At 39.0% G+C, this 19,723-nt stretch overlaps 1 protein-coding gene across 1 annotated transcript in view; it reads left to right on the plus strand.

The window, feature by feature from the left end:
- Window positions 1–2,702: 2,702 nt before the first annotated feature.
- Window positions 2,703–19,723, plus strand: part of LOC134575215 (oocyte zinc finger protein XlCOF7.1-like) — a 30,709-nt gene continuing 13,688 nt past the window's right edge. Inside the window, exons 1-3 of the mRNA XM_063434469.1 lie at window positions 2,703–2,843; window positions 3,423–3,611; window positions 3,716–3,791. Coding sequence (XP_063290539.1) covers window positions 2,760–2,843; window positions 3,423–3,611; window positions 3,716–3,791 — 349 coding nt within the window. The 5' untranslated portion in view covers window positions 2,703–2,759. The remainder of the gene's footprint in view (window positions 2,844–3,422; window positions 3,612–3,715; window positions 3,792–19,723) is intronic.

Consider the following 19,723-nt stretch of genomic DNA (forward strand, 5'->3'; position numbering starts at 1 on the left):
CTTCAGCGTCAGAGCCTTCCATACTTGTCTGCTCCAAGTCGCTGGATACCTCTGCTGCCAGGGGCGCTGCACGAGTGCTAACGTTGCCCTCAATTTGTAACTCCAAGGAATTGGTGTTCTGTAGCTGTCCTTCTGGCTGTGGGAACAATCCCGCAGCTTGTTGGTTCCTCTGCGTCGTTCGCAGCATGAGGTACGCCTGTACATCGTTGTAGACCCGGTCTGCCATCCGCTCCGCTCGGGCTGGTGAGAATAGAGCCATCCTGGTCCTATATTCCCTGGCAAACTCGGATTCCTCCTCCTCCCTCGGAGGTGCTGCAGCAGCTGCGACTCTGTCTCCTTCCATTTTCCTGATTTCCTTTGTAGATAGGGTTGCTGTTCGGATACTAGCATTGCCCTCAATTTGTAATCCAGAAATGGTGTTGTCTGTAGCTGTCCCTCTGGTTGTAGGAACGATCCCGCCGCTTGCCACCTATTGTAACGGACCGTTTCACACACACGAGGATAAAACCCAGTTTAGGCGATAATCCCCTTTCCAGATGCACAGGCAGCTACTGCAAACACCATTCTCCCGACTGGAACCACACGAACACTGGAACAGCTGAACAAGAAAAGCAGACATCGGCTTACACTCTTGGCAGTCAGCATACAATCCCATTCCCCCAAAGACCGAGACGACACATCGCTTTGAGGGTTAAGCAAGAACTCTAGACTGGGACACCCAGTCTGGCTTTTATTTCCAACTCACACATACAGGCCACACCCAGGGGGAGGCATAAAAGAACCAATGACATAGATGTTACCTCCCACACATCCCCTCCCCTTAGTGTGACACATAATCCCATTATGCATACAGAGTAAAATATACTTTTACACAACTTTCATAACTTTAAAACCATACATCACATTCACATAAAAATACATATCCACAATCAATCCATTCAGGGGAACAACATATTAAAAAATGGCATGGATCCGACCAGGGGTTTAAAAGTTACTAAAAGTATCTTTTGGGCCTTGGCTTGCAGCATGGCACAATCTGGCCCAAACAGAAGTAAAACATCCCCCACAATGCATCCCGGCTTCCTCCCTTCTGCCCTGGAGATAATTGGAGAAGTAATCCAATTATCTAGGACTAGAGTCAGACTCCATTAACCACATGGTTGCAAAAAGACAGTAAAAGACATAAAATTACATACTGATACATTTAACACATAAAACACACATTTCTACATATCCCCAGTTTAACTGAACACATAAATACCTACATAATATTTAAGACAGTATTACTGTGATATGTTACAAAGTCTTAAAGGGACATTAGTCCCAAAAGTCCCAATATGTCCATCGCTGATTTTAAAGGGCCAGTAGTAAATATACACCCCCTGTATATACTGTGTATATAATGTATGGGATAAATATACACCCCCTGTATATACAGTGTATATAATGTATGGGGTAAATATACACCCCCTGTATATACTGTGTATATAATGTATGGGGGTAAATATACCCCCCCTGTATATACTGTATATAATGTATGGGGTAAATAGACACCCCCTGTATATACTGTGTATATAATGTATGGGGTAAATATACACCCCTGTATATACTGTGTATGTAATGTATGGGGTAAATATACACCCCCTGTATATACTGTGTATATAATGTATGGGATAAATATACACCCCCTGTATATACAGTGTATATAATGTATGGGGTAAATATACACCCCCTGTATATACTGTGTATAATGTATGGGGTAAATATACACCCCCTGTATATACTGTGTATATAATGTATGGGGGTAAATATACACCCCCTGTATATACTGTGTATATAATGTATGGGGTAAATATACACCCCCTGTATATACTGTGTATATAATGTATGGGGTAAATATACACCCCCTGTATATACTGTGTATATAATGTATGGGGTAAATATACACCCCATGTATATACTGTGTATATAATGTATGGGGTAAATATACACCCCCTGTATATACTGTGTATATAATGTATGGGGTAAATATACACACCCCTGTATATACTGTGTATATAATGTATGGGGTAAATATACCCCCTCTGTATATACTGTGTATATAATGTATGGGGTAAATAGACACCGCCTGTATATACTGTGTATATAATGTATGGGGTAAATATACACCCCTGTATATACTGTGTATATAATGTATGGGGTAAATATACACCCCCTGTATATACTGTGTATATAATGTATGGGGTAAATATACCCCCCCTGTATATACTGTGTATATAATGTATGGGGTAAATATACACCCCCTGTATATACTGTGTATATAATGTATGGGGTAAATATACACCCCCTGTATGCACTGTGTATATAATGTATGGGGTAAATATACACCCCCTGTATGCACTGTGTATATAATGTATGGGGTAAATATACACCCCCTGTATATACTGTTTATATAATGTATGGGGGAAATATACACCCCCTGTATATACTGTGTATATAATGTATGGGGTAAATATACACCCCCTGTATATACTGTGTATATAATGTATGGGGGTAAATATACACCCCCTGTAAATACTGTGTATATAATGTATGGGGTAAATATATAGCCATGTTTTATGTTCAGTAATTTTATTGTCTGTCTTTATCTATTTAAAGTGTAAATTGAAATTCATTTTATCTCTATTTTCAGATTGACCGAATATTCTAATTCCTGTCCACAACCCCAGAGCCTGTTCTCAGGCTGCCTGATTGGCTTAATGATGACAAATACAAACAGGAATCAGATGACCGAGAGGTTCCTGGATCTGACCCTGGAGGTCAACTACCTGCTGACTGGAGAGGTGAGGGATTCTGGGAATGTCACGGCAACTACACACTTTTATCCTGTGCTTTAACATGGATATTCTGAGCCTTATTATGGATATATTTGTGCAGTAGATACTGGGTATATATTTAATAAACATGAGATTAAAAAATCTATTATAGTAGCCAGGTAGACCCTGTGTGAATGTAGAAATAAAACATATAAGATTGTGGGTCATTAGCGGTGCTGGATTGCAATACTGAGATTTCTGGATTTCTTTTCTGTTGGTGTTAAAGTTTGGTCACGGTATAAATGTGGGTATTGTGATAAGACCTGATTATAAACAGGTAGCCCTAGAATAGCATTTCTCAGCCCTGTGCACTATACAGGACTTTATGATGGAGAAGGCCGGCATCGCACACACAGACAGGGGTAGCAGTGACAGAGGTGGGTGGTAGAAGCACATACTAGCAGGATTAATGTGATTCTCCTTCCAGGAAAAAGATAGTGAAACCGCTTTATAAATAACTCCAAGGTAACAAAGTGACGTTCTGTGTAACGAGTGAAGTATAGGCTTATAGGAGAGATATTTTAATACATGTTTCTTTATGTGTAGGATTACATTGTTGTGAAGAGATCTGATGATCCTATAATACAGAGAAGCAGTCCCTGTGTGTTAAGAGGATCCTGCAAGACCCAGAGCTCCAGCACGGTGTGTCCACCTCACTCACTGATACATGAGGGAAACAATGAGCAGAACATCCTGGAACTGACCAATCAGATCATCCACCTGCTGACTGGAGAGGTGAGGCTGCTGGGAATGGGACATCATAGAGTAAAACCAAGGGATGTGTCTGGATGGTGACTGGATAAAGATGTTGGGATCTCACTGTCTGTTATTTCTTGTAGGTTTGGAAGTATTTAAAAGGGAAAAAGGAAACTTACAAGGAAGTGACGGAGAGTCACCACCCCCTCATCTCCTTGGGTGAGACGATGTTTAATCAGCAATGTGTTTGGTTGTAGAGCAGATATCATTCACTTATATCATCAAACACCCGGTACACAGTGTGAGATCTGAACGGTTCTTACACACTGGTAAGCCGTAAAAAAAAAGTTATTTGGCTTATTATCTTTTACATGGATCACACAGATATTGTTATACAAGTCACGTGCGGTGGCCACTGATTGTTTGCATGTTTGGACTCACCGGGAATCCTGGTGGGATTTTTATTATCTACCATTTCAGTCCTAGGATATTCTTCCTGGATAGCTGCTGCATGGTCCAGGAAAGTTGAGGCCTACAGGACTAGAAGCCATTTTTGTTTAAACAGTCTCTACAATTTCTTCTGCATGTTAGGTAGAAACTCCCCTCGCTAATCGGTGGAGAATTCCCACTGCAATAATTGATTGGTTAAATAATAGAGATCTTTTCAAGTCGAACCTCTACAATCTGTGATTATGACTTTAGAACTCTCAGAATAAAGGTGCGCTGTGTCTTTAAGACCAAATTTGTAAAGTGCCACAAGTGCAAAATATAACAAAGTGCAAAGTGATATAAAGTGCACTCAATGTGTACAGTGATAATACCATATAAGATATACTTATACGTACATATATTTGTGTCCTCTCCAATAGTAGTAAACATATGGAAGGGAGAGACACAGAAAAAACAACAATAGTGTAAACCTGTTTAAAAAACCAACTTATAGTGAAATAAACGATGAAGTTTGCACTCACAAAGATAGAGCAGAGAAAGCCTGCTCTAACTGTATCAGCTTCTTCAAATATTCCCGTAGGGAAAAGGACTGCACGGACAAAATATTCCAATTCACATATTTATTGCCCACCACAGCACAGGTACTTCACCTTCCTCTGTACAAAGTACACGATCAAATGTAACAAGCTGTTCACAAATAGGGGTGTCGACAAATCCCTCAGTTCCCAGCCGATACTGCCGCTAGTCCAGACTTCCGGACGGAGGAGTTACCAGTAGTGCGTAATGCGTGGTGTGTGGTCTGCGTGGTGACGCGTTTCACCGTGTTCACGGCTTCATCAGATCTGTCCGTTCACGTCCTCTCAAGTCTTATATACACGCCCCCATGGGTGTGTTCAGATTGCTAGCATAAGAAGTCTTTATTCCAATCTTGCAGCAACTGATTCATTATCACACTTGAAAAGTCCATATAACTTATAAATATGTGGAAAAAAACCTTTTAAATACAACTTTATTCAAAAACATCTCTAAAACTACTAGCTTAAAAATGTATAGTTAATACTAATATATCATGATATAATATTTGCAAGGAAACACATTTAAAGAAACAGAACTTAAAAATCCACTTCTTATTTACTAAACCTCCTCTAATCATATAAAAACGATCACATTTTAAAAAAGTATGTCTCAATAAGGAATAGTTACATAGCTGAAAAGAGACTTGCGTCCATCAAGTTCAGCCTTCCTCACATTTGTTTTTTGCTGTTGATCCAAAAGAAGGCAAAAAAAAAAAACAGTTTGAAGCGCTTCCAATTTTGCAACAAGCTAGGAAAAAGAATTCCTTCTTGACCCCAGAATGGCAGTCAGATTTATCCTTGGATCAAGCAGTTATTACCCTACATTGAAAGATTATATCCTTGAATATTCTGTTTTTGCAAGTATGCATCTAGTAGCTGTTTGAACATCTGTATGGACTCCGATAAAACCACTTCTTCAGGCAGAGAATTCCACATCCCGATTGTTCTTACAGTAAAAAAACCTTTCCTTGCATTTAAAAAAAGCATATAATGAAGTAATTAATTTAGAACCTAGCCATTTATTGAGTAAACAAAGGAATACAGAAAATTTAAATAAGGAGAAAGAAGCGCTATTACTCCTGGTCTTTGATTTTAATCACGGTTGTAATAAAGTAAGATCTATTATGAATAAACACTGGCATGTTATAAAGAAAGACAATGAACTCAAAAAGATAATTCCAGAGAAGCCTTTTATTACTTTTAGAGGAGCGCCTAATTTTAAACGTATTTTAACTTTTAACCACCCTAAAAAGGAAATTCCCAACCTTTTTTTAGACAACAAAAAAGGGTTCTACTCATGTAACAAATGTGCAGGTTGTAGATGCAGTAGGAATGCCACTTTAAAAGGCATTAGTAAGTTTAAAAGTAAAACAAATGAGGCTGAGTTTTTTATAAAAGATTTTATTACATGTTTTAGTAAAAATTTGATTTATTTGTTAATATGTCCATGTGGCCTTCAGTATGTAGGGCGAACGATTCGCCCATTACATAAGAGGATATATGAACATGTGAACAAGCATAGAATTGCAAGATTCCCGATTATCGGAATCTGTAGTGTGCCCACAGAACCCTGTATAGGGGGTAACCCTTGACTGTATATCAAACACTTAAAATGAAGGTGATCCCTAGCAAAGTAAGCCTGGGAGCACGAGAAAGGGTTCTCTGGGCGATGCACATATATATAAAAATAAATATAAATTCCCCAAGAAAAAAAGGAAACTTACATAAAACCTATCACATCTAATAAAAACACACAGGTGAGACCCTGGTCTATAGAAGAGTAGGAGTATGCATATATCAAGTTGTATTTAGAGATAGATAGTTATACTATGTGCTAGATCTCAGTAATTGAATTTCTTCTCTATGGTCTATACTAGCACCAATAGTACTTGAGTCTTGGTGATGGTGCACAAATAATAGGTAAATATATCCTTAATTGAAAGGTTAGACCAAAAGCTCAAGATGTTAAATTATAGTTAGCTCACCCTACGTTATTATAGAGTATAACTTAAACCTAATATAGGTCTATAGGCATCTTGGCTAATGAACTGATACACTTAGAGAGTGTCCCTTGCTAAAACCTCCAAGAGTGTCAATGATCCATCAGCCATAGGTGGTTAAATGTATCCATCAGTTAAACAAAACAAGCTGTCTCTAATAGCAGCAGTGAGCTTCTATGCTCTAAAGTATCTACTTGAATCCTTCTGTCATCTAAATGAATCTAATGCTCCATAGACTTCTCTAAATCTTTCTCCCCCACACCCAGTGAGCACAAAAAGCAGTGCTGTGGTTTAAAATAAAAAAAAAAAGCATGAGACCTAACGCACGTTTCGGCGCTACTGAAGCGCCTTTGTCAAAGGTGAATGTGATACTAAACGGATAACATTTTATACCATGTGGTATAACCCATTTATCCAATCCGAAATGCCGACATGTATGCTTCACTCGCGCCAAAATCAGAGGTAGCCTGTGTAGTTACAGGTCCGTCTGATTATTCCATTTTGGCCCGCCCTGGGCGTTTTGTTGGGGACGGGCTTAATGTTGGAAGCCGGTTTCGTGAATGGAGTTCTCGTCCCGCCTAAGTACCGCCCATTTGGGCGTGCCTATAGGCGGACCTATTTTTCGTTTACTCCGTGTCTATGTGGCACTTTATATACAGCCAGATGTTCGTATGTTGCATGCCGACCAATGATGGGTATATAAGTAGAGAAAATTTTGATACCAAAATTGGATATCGATCTGAATGTGCTCACATAATGAAATAATGTGATTTTCCATCATAATAATCAGTATGAGACTTTAAAAGGATAGTATCATGATTACTATTTATGGTTATAGGTAGCAAATTATTATTTTATTGTATTTTAATGTTCTTAAAGGGATAAATCCCCTTGATATATTGTCAACCATATAATCAGTGCCCCTATGTAAAACCATAGTATTCAGTGTTAGAGCACTCTATGGTGGTGACTGGCCTGGTGTCTGTTTTGTATACTCTCAGTGTGTGGATCATTTAAGATTGAAATGTATTCATAATTAGTATCATGGATCACTAACTGACCCTATCATTATTAATGTTCTCTTAGATGAATTTAACATCACTGTAAATAGGAGTTATATAGGATTGGGTGTATATGTCAGTACCATTATGCTTTATCCCTATATTCATCATTGGTGTTTACAAAATAATAAGAATAGGTGCAGAAAACAACATATATATATATACATATTTACTCATTATGATGAATCAATAAAGGGGGTAAACGTAAACCCCTCATTCAAACCCTTGGGTGATAGAGTATCAAGTTTATGGATCGAGTAACATTCCCTTCTTTTAAGGGTCTGGTCCAAATCTCCTCCTCTTCTACCCATTTGAATCCTTTCAATTCCCGCAAATTTTATACATTGAGGTGTGTCCATATGGTGAGACCTGACACGCCTAGCGACTGGGGTGTCTCTATTTGAGGTCACCTAATGGATATGTTCCATTATCCGTCTCTTGAATGGGCGTATAGTCTTGCCCACATATTTAATGCGACAATTGCATGTCAGCAAATCGATCACACCTGAAGTCTTACAGTTAAATAACTGTTTTATGGGGATTACAACGGTGTTAGTGGAGTCTGTACGTGTTTTTGATCCTTTAGCGATGAAACAACATGCTACACATCTCCCACATTGATACGTGCCATTTACTTTAATCCAACTGTTACTCGCTGTTGGCTTAGATGTAGAGAGATGGCTGGGTACTAGCGTTTCCTTAATATTTTTGCCTCTTCTGGCAGTAACGGACACCTTGGATGGAATGGTGTCTCTCAGGTGTGGGTCCTGTGTCAATAAAGGCCAGAATCGGCCCAATATTTTTTTAGCTTCTTCCCAGCCTGCATCATAGTTTGCTATACATCTAGATCTTCCTCCTCCGGTCCCCCCCGACCATGTGAGAGTGAGGTCCTTGAGAGGACCTCACAATCACATGGCCGGGATAGCTGGCTCAGGCATTGCCAGCAGGGGGACTAACTGTAATGACAGTTGGTCCCCCTGCTGGCTGGAAATAAAATCAAATAATGTTAAAAGTGTAAAAAAAAAAAAAATATATATATATATATATATATATATATATATATATATATATATATATATATATATATATATATATATATATATACACACACATACACTGTCAAGGTGTATTTTAATATTAATATATAATTATATATATATATTAATATCAAATTACACGTCGACTGATACTGATTAAATATATATATAATTATTGTTATATATATATATTTATAAATAATATAAAAATAAATAAATATGTAAATACGTAAAAAAAATAATAATTAAAAATAAAATATAAAAAATATATAGATGTTTTAATATATAGTATTTTATTTCGTTCTAACTGTATTGTGATATTAATATATATATATATATATTTATATCAAAATACACGTAGAACGAAATAATATATATATCTATATACATAAATATATACGTATATATCACTATATATATATATATATATATATATATATACCTACAAATAAAAATATTTAAAAAAATTATATATATAGTTATACGTATATATACACATATGTATATATATACATATATTAATTCTACACATATATTTATGTAATAATTTTACATAATTAGGTATCCTAATTAATTACAATTAGCGGGACCTGCCTGACCACCCATGCCGAAAGTATAGGGAATTTAATTTGCTAGCACCATATTTAACCCTATAATTTTCCAAGACACCATAAAACCTGTACATGGGGGGTACTGTTTTACTCGGGAGACTTCGCTGAACACAAATATTAGTGTTTCAAAACAGTAAAATGTATTACAACGATGATATCGCCAGTAAAAGTGACGTTTTTTGCATTTTTTTAACGCACAAACAGCACTTGCACGGACGATATTATTGCTGCAATACTTTTTACTGTTTTGAAACACAAATATTTGTGTTCAGCGAAGTCTCCCGAGTACAACAGTACCCCTCATGTACAGGTGTTTCCTTGCAAATTGGTTTATATGTAAATATTATATCATGATATATTAGTATTAACTATACATTTTTAAGCTAGTAGTTTTTAATAGAGATGTTTTTGAATAAAGTTGTATTTTAAAAGGTTTTTTTCCACATATTTATAAGTTATATGGACTTTTCAAGTGTGATAATGAATCAGTTGCTGCAAGATTGGAATAAAGACTTCTTATGCTAGCAATCTGAACACACCCATGGGGGCGTGTATATAAGACTTGAGAGGACGTGAACGGACAGATCTGATGAAGCCGTGAACACGGTGAAACGCGTCACCACGCAGACCACACACCACGCATTACGCACTACTGGTAACTCCTCCGTCCGGAAGTCTGGACTAGCGGCAGTATCGGCTGGGAACTGAGGGATTTGTCGACACCCCTATTTGTGAACAGCTTGTTACATTTGATCGTGTACTTTGTACAGAGGAAGGTGAAGTACCTGTGCTGTGGTGGGCAATAAATATGTGAATTGGAATATTTTGTCCGTGCAGTCCTTTTCCCTAAGGAAATATTTGAAGAAGCTGATACAGTTAGAGCAGGCTTTCTCTGCTCTATCTCTGTGAGTGCAAACTTCATCGTTTATTTCACTATAAGTTGGTTTTTTAACCCCTTCAGGACGGAGTCAATAGTGCACGTTCTGATCAAAACAAAACGTAAACAAAAACTGGAATTTGCGCTATATGTCTGTTCACCCGTAGTTCCCTTCTTTCAAATTATATGCACCCACACTTATTATATATCATTTTGTTCAGGAGAAACAGGGCTTTAATCTATCATTAACTATTCATATATGGAACATCATTTATTATGAATAAAAGTAAAAAAAATGTGAGAAAATAAGATTTTTTTTTAAATTTGCATTTCCGTCTGACATTTTAACTGTGAATGTCATAATACTGTTAGGTTTTACTGCAAAAAAATGCACATATTTGTAATCAGCGATGTCTCACGAGTACAACAGTACCCCCCATTAACAGGTTTTATGTTGTTTTGGAAAGTTACAGGGTCAAATATAGAACATTACATTTTCAAATTGAAATTTGCCAGATTGGTAATGTTACCTTTGAGACGGTGTGGTAGCCCAGGAATGAGAATTACCCCCATAATGGCATACCATTTGAAAAAGTAGACAAGCCAAGGTATTGAAAGTGGGGTATGTCCAGTCTTTCTTAGTAGCCACTTAGTCACAAACACTGGCCAAAGTTAGCGTTCATATTTGTTTTTGTGTGAAAAAAGCAAAAAACGAATATTTGGCCAGTGTTTGTGACTAAGTGGCTACTAAGAAAGACTGGACATACCCCACTTGCAATACCTCGGGTTGTCTACTTTTGCAAATGGTATGCCATCATGGGGGTAATTCTCATTCCTGGGCTACCATACGCTCTCAAAGGCAACATAACCAATCTGGCAAATTTCAATGTGAAAAAAATGAAATGCAAGCCTTATATGTGACTCTCTAACTTTCCAAAACACCATAAAACCTGTATATGGGGGGTACTGTTATTCTCGGGAGACTTCACTAAACACAAATATTAGTGTTTTAAAACAGTAAAACATATTACAACAATAATATAGTCCATAAAAGTGCCGTTCGTTTGTAAAAAATGCAAAAAACGTCACTTTTACTTAAAATATCATCGTTGTAATACAATTTACCAGTTTGAAACACGAATATTTGAGTTCAGCGAAGTCTCCCGAGTAAAACAGTACCCCCTATGTACAGGTTTTATGGTGTCTTGGAGAGTTACAGGGTCAAATATAGTGCTTGCAAATGAAATTCTCTGCACTTTCTCCCTGTGTTGTCAGGCATGTCAATCAAATTTTAATTAATCAAATCACATAATTACGTTAAAAGATTATTTAAATATACATGTAGAATTTTAATATATATGCATTTATAGGTATTTAAATTCTACGTGTATACTAATGTAATCTTTTATGTAATTATATGTATTTATCTATATATATATATTTGCGGTTATTTGTATTTTATATATAGATAGATATATATAGAATGTCATTCTAAGTGTATTTTGTTACCGATATATATATATATTAATAACAAAATACAGTTAGAATGAAATTACATATGCATATATAATTTATATTAAATTTTGTTTCAATATTTTATTTATTTATTTTATTATTTTATTTATTTATTATTTTAATTATACGTATTTATATATAATATATATATGTACATCTATTATATATATAATATATATATACATATTATATATATGTAACGTCATTCTAAGTGTATTGTAATATTAATATATATACTTATATTAATATTAAAATACACTTTGTATGACGTTACATATATATAATATGTATATATATTATATATATAATATATATACATATTATATATATATAAAAATATATTTAATTTATTTTTACACTTGTCTTTTATTTTTTTTTTTATACTTCCCACCAGCAGGGGGACTGTCTGATATTTCAAACAGTCCCCCTGCTGGCATATCCACAGCCAGCTATAGGGGGCCATGTGATCGCTCTTTGAGAGCGATCACATGGCCCCCGGGGGCCTCATTTGCCGTGGGAGGGCTGCCTGGGCTGTGAGGCAGTCCTCCCGAAGCGGATCGCGGCGGAGGTAAGTATAACTTACCTCCTGGGGCTGCAAGCCGTTACGGCGTGCTATGCCGTCATAACGGCGTTAAAGCCCACTTAACCCGTGACGGCATAGCACGCCATAACGGCGTTAAGGGGTTAAACAGGTTTACACTATTGTTGTTTTTTCTGTGTCTCTCCCTTCCATATGTTTACTACTATTGGAGAGGACACAAATATATGTACGTATAAGTATATCTTATATGGTATTATCACTGTACACATTGAGTGCACTTTATATCACTTTGCACTTTGTTATATTTTGCACTTGTGGCACTTTACAAATTTGGTCTTAAAGACACAGCGCACCTTTGCAAACTTCATCGTTTATTTCACTATAAGTTGGTTTTTTAACCCCTTAAGACCGCAGGACGTACTATGCCGTCCTTATTTGGGCGGCTCTAAACGCCGCAGGACGGCATAGTACGTCCTGGGCGGTCTTCAGCCCCACGTGGCCGGCGGAACATGGCCGCTGCAGATCGCGGTCGGGGGACATGCCTGGCCCCCCAGGCAGCCCCCCTGTGCCTGGGGACCGCGGTCTGCAGCTTCTGATCGCAGTGACAGGCTGTCACTGCGATCGGTATTTACCATGTGTCAGCCGATTTGAAATCGGCTGACACATGGAGCCGGCCGCATTCTTCTGCAGCAGATCGCGGTCGGGGGACATGCCTGGCCCCCCAGGCAGCCCCCCTGGGGTCAGTGACCGCGATCTGAACTGTCAGGCTGCAATCAGATCACACTGACAGGCTGCCATAGCCTGTCAGTGCGATCAGTGTTACTATGTGTCAGCCCATTGGCTGACACATGTACCTGCAGCCATTAGCCCCCTACAGATCGCGGTGGGGGGCATGCCTGTACCTCCCAGGCATCCCCCTGTGGCCAATTACCGCGATCTGTAGGAGGTGATCACAGTGACAGCCAGTCACTGTGATCACTGTTAGTATGTGTCAGCCAATGATCTCAGATCACTGGCTGACACATTGTCTCTGCCCCTCTCCTCACCTCACTTCGATCTGAGAGAGAGAGGCAGAGAGATCGTGGTTTTTGCAGCTCCTGTGGAAAAAGAAAGTTTAATTTTTTTTTTAAAGTTTTAAAATTTATATTTTATTTAACCCTTTCAGTGCTGATCACAGCATATTACTGTGATCAACCTGATTAGGGTATTTATTTATTATTTTTTTTTTGGATCAAAAAAAAATTATTTCTAATTTTTTTTGATCCTTTGTGTCAGTCGCAGCAACCCAAATCTCCATTACCCTTTCCCCGCTGCCGTGATCACTATACTGTACAGTATATCTGCTGTACAGTACTGTATCAGTGATCACTGTGATCAGAGGGCTCTCTGATCAGACTGACCTTTTTTAGGGTTATTTTTACAGATCAAAAAATAACCCTTTCAGTTTTAAAAACTTTTTTGGGTCAAAAAAATTATTTCTAATTTTTTTTGTGTCCCTTTGTGTCAGTCGCAGCAACCCATATCTCTCTTAACCCTTTCCCCGCTGCCGTGATCACTATACTGTACAGTTTATCTGCTGTACAGTACTGTATCAGTGATCACTGTGATCAGAGGGCTCTCTGATCAGACTGACTTTTTTTTAGGGTTATTTTTATAGATCTGAAAATAACCCTTTCAGTGTACTGATTGCAGCTGCCTATACTGTGATCAGTACATTTATATTATTTTTTGAGGGCGGGTAGTAGGTGTTAGGCAGGTAGATAATTAATTACCCACTTTAGTATATAAATTAATTAATTTGTCCCCCTAGAATGGCACGTCGCTACTCAGCCGAGGAGGCGTATGCCATTCTGGCAGGCAGTGATAGTGACACTCTGCAAGACAGTGACACTATCACTGCCTCTGACATTGAGCCTCTGAGTGAGACCTCAAGTGATGGTGCCCCACCACCACTCACAAGAGGACGCTCAGCAAGCCCAATGCCAGGCAGAGACTGGGTGCCTCCAAATATGATGGCCCCAGAAATACCGCCGTTCACTGTTACACCTGGCATCACTGTAACAGTGGACGACTGCGAGCCAATTCGTTTTTTTGAGCTCTTTATGTCAGACGATATATTTGAGCTCATGGCTCAGCAAACGAATTTGTTTGCTATGCAGTATCTCTCTGCACATCCGGGGTCCCATCATGGTCGCAGGAATATGTGGAGACCCACGGATGTCGCAGAGATGAAGCGGTTTTGGGCTTTAACCCTAATGATGGGTATTGTAAAAAAGCCCAGTATCAGGTCCTACTGGAGCAAGCAACGTATCCTGGCTACACCTCTTTTCCCTGAGGTTATGTTGAGGGATCGCTACCTGCAACTGCTGCGATTCCTTCATTTTAATGATAACTCGCTGTGTCCCCCTAGAAACGACCCACTGTTTGACAGGCTATATAAAATTCGGCCCTTTATTCAACTCCTGTCAGACAAATTTTCTGAAAATTATGTCCCCGATAAAGATATTTCAATTGACGAGTCCCTTATGAAATTTAAAGGTCGACTGCTATTTAAGCAATATATTCCATCGAAGCGGTCCCGATATGGCGTTAAATTTTATAAATTATGTGAATCCTGTACTGGTTACACATGGGCGTTTCGCATTTACCAGGGGAAGGATAGCCATCTTGACCCACCAGGATGCCCTGATTCTGTGGGTACAAGTGGCAAGATTGTTTGGGATCTAATCCTTCCCTTGTTGAATAAGGGATATAGGCTATGGGTTGACAATTATTATACCAGTATAGAATTATTTAAAAATTTATATTGTTTTGAAACCCTAGCCCAGGGGTAGGCAACCTACGGCACTAGTGCCATGCACGGCACTCGAGGTGTCTTTGCACGGCACTCAAGGCTGCTAGAGCCAAACAGGCTCTGGCCTATCAGGAGTCCCAGTAAAATTTCAGATATCTGCTAATCCGAAAAGGTAGTGAAGGACAATCCTCAATTTATGCATTGCAGCATGTAGAGGAAGTAATCTCAGATCACTTCCTCCCAGCACTTCTGAATAGGAATCCACACTGTAGTAGAGCAGCTCACAGTTGCTGTTGCAGCTCCTATCCTTAACATTCCCGTGGCCGGCCTAGTCCCCACTGGAAGCCACCCACACTGCTAGATATACACAGAAATGCACTATTTCCTCCCACAAAGAGAGGAGCGCGCGGGAAAGAAGAGTAGGCTGATTGGAGGGGGGCTGGCTGAGAGCTCTAGACTCCAACTCCCAACACCTTCAGCCACCAGCAGGAAAGGTAGGATACTGGAGGGTGGGTTTTAAAGTGTATGTCTGTGTCAGTATGTCTGTCAGTGTGTGTGTGTTAGTATGTCTGTGTGTGTGTGTGTCTTTGTGTGTCAGTATATCTGTGTGTGTGTCAGCATGTCTGTGTGTCAGTATGTCTGTGTGTGTCAGTATATCTGTGTGTGTGTGTGTGTGTCAGTATGTTTGTATGTCAGCATGTATGTGAGTGTGTGTCAGTATGTCTGTGTGTGTATCTGTGTGTGTGTGTGTGTGCGCATTTCAGTGTGTATAGATCTGTGTGTGTGTGTGTATATGTGCATACATCTCAGCATTCACACACTAACACTACACACAAATACACCCCTGCATTCAAATTTCAACACTACGTACAAACATATGTCTGTGTTACACACCAAAATTATATGTAAATACACCCCTGCATTCAAAAACCAACACTACACAAATACATGCTTGCAATCACGCCAACACCACATACAAACATATTCCATAAAAAACCTGTTTACATTCAAACACACAAAAACTGCTTAGTGCTAAATACAGACCTGCAAACATGGGTAAATGGTAGAGCCCCAGCTGTCAATGCATTTCTGGAGTTGCACGACAGATGGGGATCTACCTTTTAATCACCCGTGCAACAGGGAGACCCGTAAAAATTCTTGCACCTCTCTACTTTTGGTACACCACTGTGTTGAGATGGAGGACGTGATTGCATGCCTGAGGAGGGGGGACAGGGTCCAGGGGGCCCCAAGCAAATGCTTTGCCCAGGGTCCAGTCACTATTAAAGACGGCCCTGCTTATACGCACAAATGCAACGATACAAAGCAATTACAGTAAAAATAACAGAAGCAGAATACGGCAGCATACACCCCTGGATTAAAAAAAAAAAAATAGGACCGGCACGCTACAGGACATCACAATCCTGTATCGGCACAGTGCTGCTAAAAGGTTGCCTACCCCTGCCCTAGCCTGTGGCACAGTGAGGAAGAATCGCAGGGGTTTCCCCCAAGCCCTGGCAAGTGGCAGAAGCAGTAGAGGTTCCTCTTCAGCTCTCCGCCAGGATGAGTTGCTTGCTCTTCGCTTCAGAGATAGGAAAGATGTATACATGCTGTCTACGATGCATGACGAAAGTACAGTGCCAGTGTCTGTGAGAGGTAGCACTGAGCATCTGGAAAAGCCGAAGTGCATTGTAGACTACAGCAAGTTTATGGGGGGAGTAGACTTGGCTGACCAATGCATACAGCCCTATCTGGTGAACCGAAAAACTAGGACCTGGTACAAGAAAATTGCAATCTACGTGAGCCAGATTGCAATTTTCAATGCCTATGTCCTCTATACAAAAGAGGTCATAGGTAGGCCCTGCCCTTTCCTCGAATTCACATTAAGCATTTTGTCCCGTATGTTATTTACCCAGCCCCCCAATCCCACTTTGGAATCAGGAGATCTCCAAAGACTTTGTGGCAAACACTTCCCTTCCCGAATCCCATCCACCCCTAGTAAAAAAGCTCCCCAAAAAAAGTGCCGTGTTTGCTACAAGAAAGGAGTCCGAAAGGACTCCAGTTTTTATTTTTGTCCAACCTGCCCATCTCTACCCGCCCTCTGCATAACAGACTGTTTCAAAGTCTACCATACAGAGCTGAATTTCTGAATCACTCTGTATGGGACTTTGGCAGTTTGTTTGCTTGATTTACCTGGATTTCTGACCTCGGCTTGTCCTGACTACGCTTTGTTAGCTGCCTGTACCGACCCATTGGCTTGTTTTACCGACTACTCTGAATTCTGGATTCCCCTGACCTTGGCCTGTCCCTGTTTATGCTAGCCATAAAGTGGCTACACCAAACAACTCAAAATACTACATTTGTAGTACTTGAAATGTGACTTCCCAATAAAAAACTGATCACAGGGTTAATGCTGTGATTAGCACTGAAAGGGTTACAAAAAATAGTTTGTTTTTTTCTTTTTTTTTTTACTTCTCAAACTTTTCGCACAGTGACTCTCTATGTGATATCAAAGATCTATCTGCCTCTCTCTGCCTTCAGATCAAAGTGTATGTGGGGTACTGTTCTATTCATGTGATATAATAAAAACCTGGAAACATGGTACATGTAGGTACTGTTCTATTCAAAAGACAGTGTTAAATCAAAATACTAAGTCTCTAGTGCACTAACTAATATCAGGATTATGACATTTCCAGTGAAAATGCTATTTATCTGATTAAAAAGACAAAAATCAAAGTAGAAATCGCTACATGGGCCCAGCATTTCTGTTAAAATGGCTAGACCTAACATCTCAAATTATGCCATTTGTTATACTCTGGGGTGCCTACTTTTGAAAATGGTTTGCCATAACGGTGGGAATGTTATTACCCAGGCTGCCATACTCTCTGAAAAGCTACATAGGCCCAGAAAATAATATTGGCAAACTTACAAGCTGAAAGGGCATCTAATATATTTCGCCCTGTGACTTATCAGTAAAATCTGAAATAATAGTATGTGGGGGTACTGTTATATTCAGAAGACAGTGTTAAATCAAAATACCAAGTCTCTAGTGCACTAACTAATATCTGTATTATGACATTTCCAGTGAAAATGCTATTTATCTGATTAAAAAGACAAAAATCAAAGTAGAAATCGCTACATGGGCCCAGCATTTCTGTTAAAATGGCTAGACCTAACATCTCAAATTATGCCATTTGTTATACTCTGGGTTGCCTTCTTTTGAAAATGGTATGCCATAACGGTGGGAATGTTATTACCCAGGCTGCCATGCTCTCTCAAAGGCGAGATAGACCCAGAAATTCACTTTGTTAAATTGCCAACTTTGAAAAGGACATCTAATATTTTTGTCCCCATGACTTCCCCCCCAAAACAGAGAATCTAGTACATGGGGGTACTGTTACATTCAGGAGACAATGTTAAATACAAATAGTGAGGCTTTGTTGCAATAACTCATATCAGGAATATGAAATGTCCTGTGAAAATGGAGTTCATGTGCGTGAAAAAGCACAAATAAAGCTATAACCCCTATGTGGGCCCTTCATTTCTGATAAAGTGGTTAAACCAAACATCTTGCAATGCACCATTTCTTATACTCTGGGTTGCCTACTTTTGAAAATGGTATGCCATAATAGTGGAAATGTTATTACCCAGGCTGCCATGCTCTCTCAAATGCGATATAGGCCCAGAAAATCACTTTGCCAAATTTCAATGTAATAAAGCCTAAATGGATAAGCCGTATATATGACCGTGTAACTTTCCAAAACCCCATAAAACCTATACATGGGGGGTACCATGGCGCTCGTGAGACCTTTTATGTGAAAAATGCAAAAAAAAAAAAACAAACACTAAATTTGGCTAGGGTTTGTGCCCAAGCGGCTACTACAAAAGACTGGGCATACCCCATTTTGAATACCCTGGGATGTCTACTTTTTCAAATGGTATGCCATGATGGGGGTAATTTTCATTTCTTGGCTGCCATACGGTCTCAAAGGCAGCCTGGACACTGCAAACTAATCTGACAAATTTCAAGGTGAAAAAGCATAAATGGATAAGCCGTATATATGACCCTGAAACTTTCCAAAACCCCATAAAACCTATACATGGGGGGTACCATGGCGCTCGTGAGACCTCACTGAGCAGAACTAGGAGTGTTTCAGGGCAGTAAACTATATACTAACAATAATATTATCAGTGAAAGTACAGATTTTATGTGAAAAATGCAAAAAAAAAAAACAAACACTAAATTTGGCTAGGGTTTGTGCCCAAGTGGCTACTAGAAAAGACTGGGCATACCCCATTTTGAATACCCTGGGATGTCTACTTTTTCAAATGGTATGCCATGATGGGGGTAATTTTCATTTCTTGGCTGCCATACGGTCTCAAAGGCAGCCTGGACACTGCAAACTAATCTGACAAATTTCAAGGTGAAAAAGCATAAATGGATAAGCCGTATATATGACCCTGAAACTTTCCAAAACCCCATAAAACCTATACATGGGGGGTACCATGGCGTTCGTGAGACCTCACAGAGCAGAACTAGGAGTGTTTCAGGGCAGTAAACTATATACTAACAATAATATTATCAGTGAAAGTACAGATTTTATGTGAAAAATGCAAAAAAAAAAAAAAACACTAAATTTGGCTAGGGTTTGTGCACAAGTGGCTACTACAAAAGACTGGGCATACCCCATTT

The sequence above is a fragment of the Pelobates fuscus genome, chromosome 10 (assembly GCF_036172605.1).
Source record: "Pelobates fuscus isolate aPelFus1 chromosome 10, aPelFus1.pri, whole genome shotgun sequence".
Lineage (NCBI taxonomy): Eukaryota > Metazoa > Chordata > Amphibia > Anura > Pelobatidae > Pelobates > Pelobates fuscus.